General features: G+C 40.6%; 1 protein-coding gene across 2 annotated transcripts; it reads left to right on the top strand.

The window, feature by feature from the left end:
- The first annotated feature begins 1,199 nt into the window (after positions 1-1,199).
- On the top strand, positions 1,200-11,364 carry LOC146505179 (calpain-1 catalytic subunit-like). Of its 2 annotated transcripts, XM_085182067.1 has the most exons (23): positions 1,200-1,353; positions 2,412-2,429; positions 3,127-3,373; positions 5,076-5,145; positions 5,231-5,349; positions 5,432-5,565; positions 5,672-5,840; positions 5,938-6,021; positions 6,122-6,207; positions 7,167-7,241; positions 7,735-7,895; positions 8,016-8,185; positions 8,286-8,297; positions 8,451-8,662; positions 8,754-8,793; positions 8,899-8,964; positions 9,152-9,209; positions 9,362-9,426; positions 9,528-9,596; positions 9,673-9,751; positions 10,102-10,215; positions 10,322-10,380; positions 10,467-11,364. In XM_085182067.1, exons 3-23 carry the CDS (start codon positions 3,128-3,130, stop codon positions 10,491-10,493), a joined length of 2,115 nt encoding a protein of 704 aa, XP_085038193.1. In that variant the 5' UTR covers positions 1,200-1,353; positions 2,412-2,429; position 3,127; the 3' UTR covers positions 10,494-11,364. The 2 variants fall into 2 exon arrangements, with proteins under 2 accessions (XP_085038193.1, XP_085038192.1); XM_085182066.1 differs by lacking the exon at positions 8,286-8,297 and having other exon boundaries at positions 8,016-8,204; positions 8,458-8,662.
- Positions 11,365-11,567: the final 203 nt, after the last annotated feature.

Below are 11,567 nucleotides of genomic sequence, written 5' to 3' on the forward strand. Positions count from 1 at the left end.
CACAAATGTAGTTTTGCTTTCGGTCCTATAAACACTTTTTGAATATAAACACGAGAACTAAGACAGAATCATTTATGATTGCATTTACATTTTAGGATAAATTGTTTGTATTTCGGTGAATCCGTGTTTCTTTAGCTCGCACTTAAAGAGTGCGGTTCAGCTATTATTGGGTATTTACTATTTGGTTACCCTTCTTCAGAAAAGCATGGTTGTTAGTGTTTTATTCATCTACTCTTAACCCAAGATAAGCACTGGTGTATTGGTCAAAATAAACTCTTCATTGTTAGAAAGACAACCTGAAGTCAGTGCAGGTCAGAGGGTTACAGAAACTGACTAAAGAGACTTGAGAGCTCTGACTTGACTGCAGTTCATTTATAATGCTGCTTTATAATCCTGCGCTGGTACTGCGTTTAGGATAATTGCCATATGAAGTTACTGTTAATCAGATGCTTTCCAGATGGTATTCCATGGTGGATCAAAATCTGATGGTACTTTTCGTGTTCATAATCTCCAACATTACTGGCAGAAAAATATCCGAAAACAATGACAGAGCCGCAGATGGCTGCAGAGGCTCTCTGTTGCAACCTCTCCTGAACCTTGTCTCTACATATCAATCAAAAGTTGAACCAGAAACTCCAAATTTTGGATTCATCACTCCATTCTTAATGGTTTTTAGTCCGGTTCTTGTGTAATTTGTCATACTTCAGCCTCTATCTCTGTTTCCTTTCCTTTTTCTTGACAGGAAAAACTTAATTTTCAGATAAAACATCCGAAAACAGATGGTTTAACTGAAGGCCAGATGAATCCTGCATCAGGTCTTTGATTAACCTTTTCCTTTTTCTTAAAGAGATGACTTTCAGATACTGTTCCTCTCCCAATGATAGTTTTTAGGCCTGCCACTTCTACTTTTGCCCTCAGGTTGTCAGGACCCACCGCGCACTGTGCCAATATACCAAGTTTTAGGCTAATAGCTCAAAAATAGTCAGGTACAATAATCAAGAAGATTTCTATTTAGGCCTAAATATGACGGTGTTATACAGTATTACAGAATAATGTTGCAGTTAGTTGTAATTTCAGCCTTTCATATTTTCATAGCGTGATATTGACCAATGTAAGTGTTTTGTTCATGGTTAACTGCCATCTTTAGCGCCTCCAGCGGCAGTGTGTGGTGGGTGTGAGCGGTGGCCCCTCCTCCTGTAGGAGCGGGGGCGGTGCAGCAGTGTGGACGGCGCAGAGGGGTTGGACCTTGGCCTGGACCTGCGATCCAACGGAACCAGTGTCTCCACAGATTTATACAGTTACTACTGTATCCAGTTCATTTGCCAGAAGCTGGAAATTAGCGTGAAAGCGGCGGTGAGTGTCGTTTTGTGCGTTTTATTTCTTTGTTATTTGGAGAGCTTGAGGTTAACGGTGCCTTGTGAAGTGCAGGCCACAGTGCGGTTTGATTTGATTTAATGCATGCTTTATCTCTCGCAAGAGTCAAGACAAATAACAGCCGTCTAATTCTGGGATCACAGATTTAATTCAGCTACGTTATCCAGGTTTAAACGAGAGTGTGAATGTGTTCTGTTGTTACCAGAAATCTTTAAAGCGGGTGCGCGTAAAGACAGGCCTGCAGCACACTTCTGAACAGGTGCTCTAAACCATTTGTGTAATGACATAATGTCACTTTTAAGTCTCGGGCCTGTGAAATCACAAAAGAACTGAAGCAGCAAACGTGCATTACTCAGACACTAATACTGCTCCTCTGTTTCTTGTTTTTATTTTTTTATTGACAGACTGTTGTTTTTTGTTAGGGTGCTGCTGAAGTCCTATTGATTACTTTATTGGGAGGAAATAAAAAGATCCTTGTGATCAGCAGCCTTTGAAAGAGCAGAGAGGAATTCCCGCAGCTCAATGGGGAGTGGGGCCTCAGAGCGGGGGCACGATGGCCCTTTAAACAATGTTCCTGTCTGCGGATTGTTTTTACCAAAAGCATAGCCTGTTTTTGCACACCAGCTCATTCTCCAACCTAACCATTTTTCTCACGAATGTCCTGGCCCCCTCACCACTGCAGCTCCAGCCAAGTTTACCCTTCCAACTTTCAGCGCCCAGACTATTTACCTAACTTGGCTCATTGGGATTCCTTTTGAGGCAAGTAGAGAGGCAAAGGATCTAGTCATTGAATCTAGTGATTCATGGGGTACCAAATTCAAGTCTAAGGGACGTTTACTTCTTTTGAACTCATGATTTCTTGCATATTCTTTTCTTTTCCTTGAAGATTTGAATATAACCTGGAAAATAAGACACCCCCTCCCCCCCCAATCAATTTTAAACTGCATTTTCCTTGTATTGTGTATCTGATTTAAGGGGAAAAAAGCAGCTTATGTGAATGACCTTTCTCTCTGTTTTTGTCTGATTCTCCTTCTCAGCTTGCAAATACAGACAAGGTATCACATTTCTTCTTTTGCTGCTCTGGGTTCAGGGTGGTGATTCTTATAACACAGTTACCCATAGTCACTATTCTTTTTCTGTCTGCCAGATGTTTTGTTAATGCCATCACTTATCATTTTGTTTTCACGATAATACAAAATGAACTTGGAGCTAAACTAAGAATGAAAAAACTGAGTTATGACAGGTTTTACCAGGGAAACTTGCAGGATTTGCTTTTTGTGGGGCCGTAACCTGGAATGAGGAAATACTGAGGTCATAAATCTGGACACTTTGCACCTCACTACACTCAGAAAAACAATTCTTAAACATTTTGAAAAATTTTGAAAAAATGCATTTTATTAAGTGAAGGAATTGTTATTTTTTTGCATATGAAATGTAAAAAAAATCTGAAATGCCTATTTTTTTTAAGTTGTTTACATTACCTATAAGGGACAATAATAATAATAATAATAATAAATGACTTGACAGACCTCAGTGTTCTCAGAGCCTGCAGCCTTCACTTTTATGCTAGATGCAAGCTAACATCATAATGCTGAATTTCTGCGTCACAAAGGGTTGCCAGCTAGCTGAATGCAGGTTTTGATTGCTGTATTATAACTCTTGATATGAGTGTGTCACAGATTAGCTTGCTGCTATTTATAGATGGCACCGTGCATACCCAACCACCAACTCTGTATTTTTATCTTGCACCAGCATGTATTCAGTTGGAGGGATATCTGCAAGCATATATGCCAACAGGCTCCGGGCGGAAGGGATGGGCTCCAAGGACCAAGCTGTGCACTTTGCGGGCCAGGATTACGAGGCACTGAAGCAGGAATGTCTGGAGTCAGGCTGCCTGTTTGAAGACCCCTATTTCCCTGCCGAGCCTCCATCTCTGGGCTTTAAGGAACTTGCCCCCTATTCCTCTAAAACAAAGGATGTGGAGTGGATGAGGCCCACGGTGAGATAACCGAGAGGATGCACAGGCACCGTAGTCTGTAGTCTCATATGAGAATCTGAAATTAAAAATAACACTTATTGTGCAGACATTTATACAAAGACAATTAAAAGTTTATTGCTTTTGGCCCATCTCATGTGATATTTCACAACTTGTGTGCTGTTTTGTCTGTCGCTGGACATGACTGGACCTGCCAGCAAACATATCGATGGCAGTTTCTCATTTCATGTATGCCAGCTCAGACAGAATAAGACAAGTAGAGACAGGGACTTCTCTGACCACAGCAGCTGTTGGCATGTAACACATTCTCTGACCGCTCCCTCCCTGGGACATTTGTTTACAGTGCAGGAAGTTGGCACATAAATGATATGATGCCTCAAACATTACAGTCATGATAACAAGAAAACACACCCTCTTTTCTAAGGTTTTACATATCAGGACATAAACATTATCTAGTCCTCTCCAGTTCTTGGAATTAAATAAATACATCCTCACATGAACAGCAACACGCAATGTGTTTCACAATGTTATTCTTCAGTAAAGATGACGCCATTACGGAGAAACAGTGTTTGAAAAACTAAGCACTGCCCATGATTCATTAGCTTGTAGTGCCACCTTTAGGAGCAATAACATTTTGCTTTCTTTATGACTTTATTAGTTTCATATCACTGAGGAGGAATTTTGACCCACTTTCCTTTATGGCAGTGCTTCAGTTCATTGCTGGTATTTGTTTATGCACAGCTTTTTAAGGACCGACCACAGCATTTTAGTCAGGTTGAGGTCTGGACATTTGCTGCTGTGCTTGGGATCATTGTCCTGTTGCTGGATCCAGTTTGGGCCAGGCATTAGCAGTCAGACAGATGGCTTCATGTTTAACTCTAGAAGTCCCGCAGCTGCAAAACAAACCCAAATCATCACTCCTCCACCACCGTGCTTGACAGTTGCTACAAAGTGTTTGTGCCGATATGCTGTGTTTGGGTTTGTGCATCAAGACCAAACATCTCCCCTTTGGTCTCATCTGCCCAAAGAATATTGTTTCAAAGTTTTGTGATTTGTTCAAATGCAACTTTGCAATTTTAAGCCATGCTGACACGTCCTTTGTTTTGTTTTTTTCGGAGAAGAGACTTTCCTCTGGCCACCCTTCCAAATAAGCCACACTTTTTCAGTCTTTTGCCAGTTGTGCTGTTATGAACGTTAACATTTTACATGCTAACTGAGGTCAGTAGAGTTTGTTGCTCTTGGTTTTTTTTGTTTTTGCAGTTTAACTTGCATGATTTGACATTGGGGTGAATTTGGCGAGATTTCCTCTCCTGGGAAGATTGGTGACTGCCTTGAATCTTTGCCACTTGAGAGAATATTTCTCACTGTTGAATGATGCCCTACATTTCATTTGGAAATGGCCTTCTAACACTTCCCAGATTGACAAACAGCCCCGGTGTCTTTCTTGCTTAGCATTATTTTTAACACACTTGCTTCAGTGAAGCAGTAAGGGTTTTCCACAGTCAACTTCTGTGTTGTTCTCAGACATGCTAAAGGCTGTATTGTTTTTATTATGTCCCAATACATAAAAACCTCAGAATTTAAAGAGGGTGTGCTTTCTTTATACCCTGACTGTAGATTAAAAAATGTTCAAATCTTTGACTGTTTGATTTTTGATTTCCAAAAATATTTCTCAGAACGACTTATTTTCTTTTTTTCTCCATAGGAACTAACACAAGACCCTCAGTTCATCGTTGGTGGTGCAACCAGAACAGACATCTGTCAGGGAGCACTGGGTGAGTCATTAATGCTGAATCTGCCATGAAAACCAGGACGCCACAGATGGATGGAGGTTCCTAGCTTCTTTTTTTTAAATTGCAGGTGACTGCTGGCTCTTAGCAGCCATTGCTTCTCTCACGCTGAATGAGAAGCTTCTTCATCGGGTTGTCCCACACGGTCAGTCCTTCCAAGATGACTATGCAGGAATCTTCCACTTTCAGGTAATTTCACATCATCTTCTACAAACTCTCATTGCAAGCACTTCATTTGGATGGAGTTCTTGATTATTGCTCTGTGTTGCAGTTCTGGCAGTTTGGCGAATGGGTAGATGTCGTGATTGATGACAGGTTGCCAGTAAAGGATGGGGAGCTAATGTTTGTCCATTCAGCTGAGGGTAATGAATTCTGGAGTGCACTCCTGGAGAAAGCTTATGCTAAGTAGGTGTCTGCCCGCTACATCGCTTAGCATTTAACAGCAAGCCGTAATCTAAAGAGCTGTTGTGTACGGCAATCAATGTGAAGTGTGTTCTTGATGTGCTATCAGGCTGAATGGCTCCTATGAGGCTTTGTCTGGAGGGAGCACCACTGAAGGGTTTGAGGACTTCACTGGTGGTGTGTCTGAGATGTATGAGCTCCGCCGAGCTCCAAGAGATCTCTACAGGATAATTGGCAAAGCGCTGGAGAGAGGCTCCCTGCTGGGCTGCTCCATCGATGTAAGTGCTGAACACATTTTATTAAAAGCACTCCTGTTTCTTTCCATGCTAAAAGACTTATACTGAGATGCAGTAATCATGTTTTATATAAATACAGATCACCAGTGCCTTTGACATGGAGGCTGTTACATTCAAGAAGCTTGTGAAAGGCCACGCCTACTCACTCACTGGGCTGAAGGAGGTCTGTTTGCTGTTGTTTGCTGGATTGGGCATCGTTTTTAATCTCTGCCTGACCATAAAAGTTGTGTTTTTAATTTTTCTGTCATTCTGCTGTTTTGTAGGTTAATTTCCATGGCAACACCGAACGCCTCATCCGAATACGTAACCCTTGGGGCCAGGTGGAGTGGACTGGTGCATGGAGTGACAAGTGAGTGCCTTCAAATATGAGTATGCTGTATTTCTTGTTTCCCATCTGTTTTGACTATAACATATGTGGCTGTGAAAAAGTATTTTCCCTCTTCTTGATTTCTTAGTTCTTTGTATATTTATTACACTTACATGTTTTGGATCAAACACTTTGTTGTATTAGACAAAGATAATCTGAGAAAATACAAAATCCAGTTTTAAATTATGATTTCATTTATGAAAACTGAAAAAAGGTAATTGCCCCTTAAACTGTAACTGGTTGTGCTGACCTTGGCAGCAATAATTACAATCAGGCCTTTGGGATAACTGTCACTGAGTCTTTCACATCACTGCGAAGGATTTTGGCCCACTCTACTTTAATTCAGGCATGTTGGAGTGTTTTTGAGCATAGACAGCCTGTTGAAGGTCATGCCAAAGCATCTCACTCTGATTCCAGTCCAGAGTCCAGACATTGAATAGGCCACTCCACTTTGTTTTCTGTTAGCCATTCAGAGGTGTTTCAGTTTGCTGTCCTGGTGCATAATCCAAGTATGCTTGATTTTTAGAGCATGAACTGATGGCCAGACATTCTCAGTTAGAGCAGAATTCATGGTTCTATCATTTACAGCGAGTCATCCAGGTCCTTTAATGGCAGGTTCTGTTTGGTCTCTCGATCCAGCAGGTTTGGCAGCAAACAGGCCGGCGTGTGGCTAATGAAATTGAACTCAGCTTTCCAAAAATGTGGATAATCACAATTAATTCACGATTTAACAAGGAGGGCAATTTTTCACAAAGGACCAGGCAGCATTTTTCTTTTAATGGACGAAATCATGATTTGAAAATGGCATTTTGTTTTAACTTAGTTTGATCTGAAACACGTAAGCATGACAGATATTTAAAAGAAATAACAAATCAGGAAGGGTCAGATAAAGCGCACCATCTTCACTAATTGTTCTCGCCTGCTTTTCTTGTCATTTGTAGTTCTCCTGAATGGGATCAGATCGACCCTTCTGAACGAGAAGACTTGCATCTGCAGATGGAAGATGGCGAGTTTTGGTACTAGATGATTTTAAAGAAACAGACAGATATTTTTGCCGGGATGAGAATATTGTGTCTTTGTCTTAACAATAAGCTACAACAAGGCTTTTAGCAAAAACTCAGCATAAACAATCAAAGTTTAAGAGTAAACACTAAACCGACTCTGACCATAGATAAAAAATCTTTGCCTTTAAATCCATTTTGTAAACATATAAATGTGATTTTATTCCATCCAAAAACAACTTAAAAGCAGTGACTTGCTGCTGGAGTGTTATCTTGTAAAAAAAACCCAGCTGGTTTGTTTGTACAGCTGTAATTACCAGTGTAATGTGCTGTTAATTATTTCCTTCTGATCTATTAGAGTGCTAAACTTACTGTTTCCCAGCTTCAGGTTTATCATTAACACACAGATATGAGAGTGCTGCATATTTGATCATCAAACTCTTATAGTGAGTGAAAAAGCACAGTGTTGAACTAGCTGTTTAAGGAAAGCTACACCTACATCTTCCAGGATGTCCTTCAGTGATTTCATCAGGCAGTTTTCTCGACTAGAGATCTGCAACTTGACTCCAGATGCTCTGAGTGACGACAGCCTGAGCCACTGGAACACCATCAAGTTCTACGGCACGTGGAGGAGAGGGAGCACCGCCGGGGGCTGCAGGAACCATCCCAGTGAGTCCTAACTGTGTATACCCCACAAACATGACTTTTACAATCAAGTGTACACAGTTTCCGCAGGTGAGTGACTGTTGGACCATGAAGCAGGCAAACATAAATGTCCCGTCTGTGCAGACACGTTTTGGATCAACCCTCAGTATAAGATCACGCTGCTGGAGGAGGACGACGACCCAGAGGACGATGAGGTGGCGTGCAGTTTTTTAGTAGCCCTCATGCAGAAAGACCGGCGCAGATATCGACGTCAAGGTCAAGACATGCACACCATTGGCTTTGCTCTGTATGAGGTGCGAACAGAGAAAATCTGTATTGTCCCTTTGCCTTGTTTGTATGTTTAAAAGGATCCTCATGCTCATTCCTTAACTCTTTCCCCTGTTGTCTTTGCAGATTCCAGAAGAGGTAAGCAGAGCATCACTTTACTACTTTTTAAAAAAAAATTCATTACCATTACTCTTAGTGTAATGTGAACCATGTATGACTGTGATTACAGTAAATGGAGCTAAAAGCCTGCATATGTATTTGAACCAATGTTCTGCTTGCTGCTGCCTTTAGTACAGAGGCTGCCAAAATGTCCATTTGAAGAAGAATTTCTTTTTGAGCCATTCCTCCTGTGCTCGCTCGGAAACCTTCATCAACCTCCGAGAGGTGAGCACACGGCTCCGTCTACCTCCAGGAGAGTACCTCATCGTTCCCTCCACCTTTGAGCCCAGTAAAGAGGCCGACTTTGTCCTAAGGGTGTTCACTGAGAAGCAGTCAGAGACCGAGTATGTTTACGCTTGTATTTTGTTATCTATTTTCACCGATTACAATGTGTGGAAAAGGAGGCCTTGTACCAATAGAGTTTGTCTGTTGCAGAGAGCTGGATGATGAAGTCTCTGCCGATTTGGGAGAGGATGTACGTATACATCAGTTGGAAATTTTAAATTATTACACGTATTGCAAGAATGCTAAGGCTTTTTGATTTTACACCCTGTGCCTACCATGGTTTGCTTTCCTACAGGAAGAAATAACTGAAGATGACATTGATGACTCTTTTAAGGCCATGTTTGCTCAACTTGCAGGAGAGGTAGGTTTTGAAAAGATCTCTCTTACTGGTTAGCATCTTTTCACCTACGTACAACTACTTTTATATAATTATCTGATAAAACACCATATGTAGTGGTAATAGTTGCGTTTGCAGTATTCATGATAGGAACAAAGCCAGTAAAGTTGCTCTTAGTTGCAAACTTTAATTGTCGTTTGTTGTTTTGCAGGACATGGAGATTTCTATTCATGAGCTGAGGACCATTCTAAACAGAGTCGTCGCCCGGCGTGAGTGTTCTCTTTATTTTGGGTGCAATTCACATATTGCTAATACATCTCCCATTACTGTATTAGATTCCACTGTAGTGCCCATTCCCTTTTAACTGTCTTTTTTTAGCCAGATGGTTTGAAGAAGGTTTTTTTTTTTTTTGTCATTTCAGACAAAGACCTGAAGACTGATGGCTTCAGTATGGAGTCTTGTAGGACCATGGTGAACCTGATGGATGTATCCTCTGGTGTTATCACACCTAAATCTTGCAAAACTGACTATTTAAATTGTGCCTTTAGCATGTGATTTGTTTGGCCCCTTGACAAAATGTTTCCTAGAAAGATGGTAGTGCTCGTTTAGGACTTGTGGAGTTTCAGATCCTCTGGAACAAGATCCGAAAGTGGCTGGTAAGAGCGATTAAAACAGGAACGTTATACTTAGATTGTCTGTATTTCTATTTATGTTACCGTCTCCATCTCTCAGGTCGTCTTCAGACAATTCGACCTCGACAAGTCAGGGGCCATGAGCTCATATGAGATGCGACTTGCTGTGGAAGCAGCAGGTATAATTTTTCATATCAAAGCATCATATTGACACAGCTACACACACCGGTCACTTCACTGGCTTGACTGCTTGTTAAACCAAGTATAGGTTAACAGCCAATCACATGGCGTCTCTAGGGTTTACAGAGAATGGTTGTAAACAGACAAAAATATCCAGTGAGCAGAAGTTCTTTGACCAAAATCTCTGATGAATTGTTTCAAGCATTTTGACTCGGTGCTATTAAGAACTAAAGCAACTCTGAAGGCAAAAGCAGATCCAACCTGGAAGTAGCAAGGCATACCTAATTATGCTATAAAGTAGTCATACTGACCACTAAGTGAATACTAACCCGTTTTAAACTCTTTGTAGGTTTCAAGCTGAATAATCGACTCCACCAGATTCTGGTGGCCCGGTATGCAGAGAATGAGATGATTGACTTTGACAGCTTCATATGCTGCTTGGTTAAGCTTGAAGCCATGTTTAGTAAGTAATGTTGACAGACACATTATTAGAAATAAAAGCAGCATAGTGGCACCATATTTCATTATTAATGCAGTGGCAATAAATGATGAAAACTTTGAATTAATAGGGTCTTTCCGAAACTTTGACGAGGCGGGATCAGGAGAGGCAGAGATGACCCTGACAGACGTGAGTGCTGTTTTAAAAAGAAAATGTATCCAGTATCCTTTTGTCAAACTTTTCTGTTTGTCTAACTTTATTTGTTACCTTGCTAGTGGCTTTATCTGACCATGTGTGGTTGAAGAGAACCTTCTGTTAAGGTGTATCGAGTAAGGGCACAGTGCCTGCAGACTGCTGCAAAGCTGGAGCTATGAAGACCCTTTCGCCCTAGAAACCTTCAGATCCTTTTACACATCCCACCTCAGCTTAAATAAAAGTTGCAAAATAGCTGTGTAACAGAAAACCAAAGTCCAGCAAAGCCAACGTGGTGCATCCTGGACATATTTTAGGATCTATGCAAAGCTACAGCATGTAGCCGTCACCATATGACATAAATGTGTCATCTTTATTTACACAGCATGGCCATGTGCATGTCGAAAATCACTAGCTGCAATGTTTACTGCGAGTTGGTTTTACATGTTTTAATTTTGATGTCACTCTCAGCTGAAAAGTTCACTCTTTGAAGTCTGTCTGAAAATCTGTTTCTGTGGTATTTCTAAAAGTGCTTTAGTTTCTCAGTAATTGTGCATTCATTTGTTTAAATCTTGTTTTAGAAAATCTGAAGTTATCGTCAGCAGTTTCACTCTTACACCTGTAGGTGTCACTACGGAGCTAATCTGATGTCAGTGACAAACTTGAAACATTTAATATTTACTATATTAGTTGAACCTGTTTAACATGACGTTCATGAATTGAAGCCACTCACCTCTTAGGTTTTTTTTTTTGTACTAAATTGCACTTGAATTATAGTTGAAGCTGCTTGAGAAGTTGCCTCACATTAATAATGTATCCGTTCACTTTTAGTGACCTTTACAGGAATCACATGATACTGATGATTGCCTTATACACACACAGAAAAAAAAAAAATCATGGTACGAACAACCAGTAAAATGTGCCAGTCATGTGTTTTGTGTTACGAATGTATTTTGTGCCTTCAATAAATATTCAAAGGCTCATGATATTTTTCCATTGTTTCCACAACACAAGTTTGCCCCACATTCTCTTTGGCTACTGGACAAGAAGTGTCTATGCTTTAAAGGTGAAGCCTATATTTATTGTAAGCATTGGGATGCTTCTGTAAAAAAAGACATGTTGATAAAGATTTGACCTAATTGCAGTACCAAGTTAAAAAACAAAAACAATTGCAATGCCATCTG

This window comes from Neolamprologus multifasciatus, chromosome 13, assembly GCF_963576455.1.
Source record: "Neolamprologus multifasciatus chromosome 13, fNeoMul1.2, whole genome shotgun sequence".
NCBI classification, from domain to species: domain Eukaryota; kingdom Metazoa; phylum Chordata; class Actinopteri; order Cichliformes; family Cichlidae; genus Neolamprologus; species Neolamprologus multifasciatus.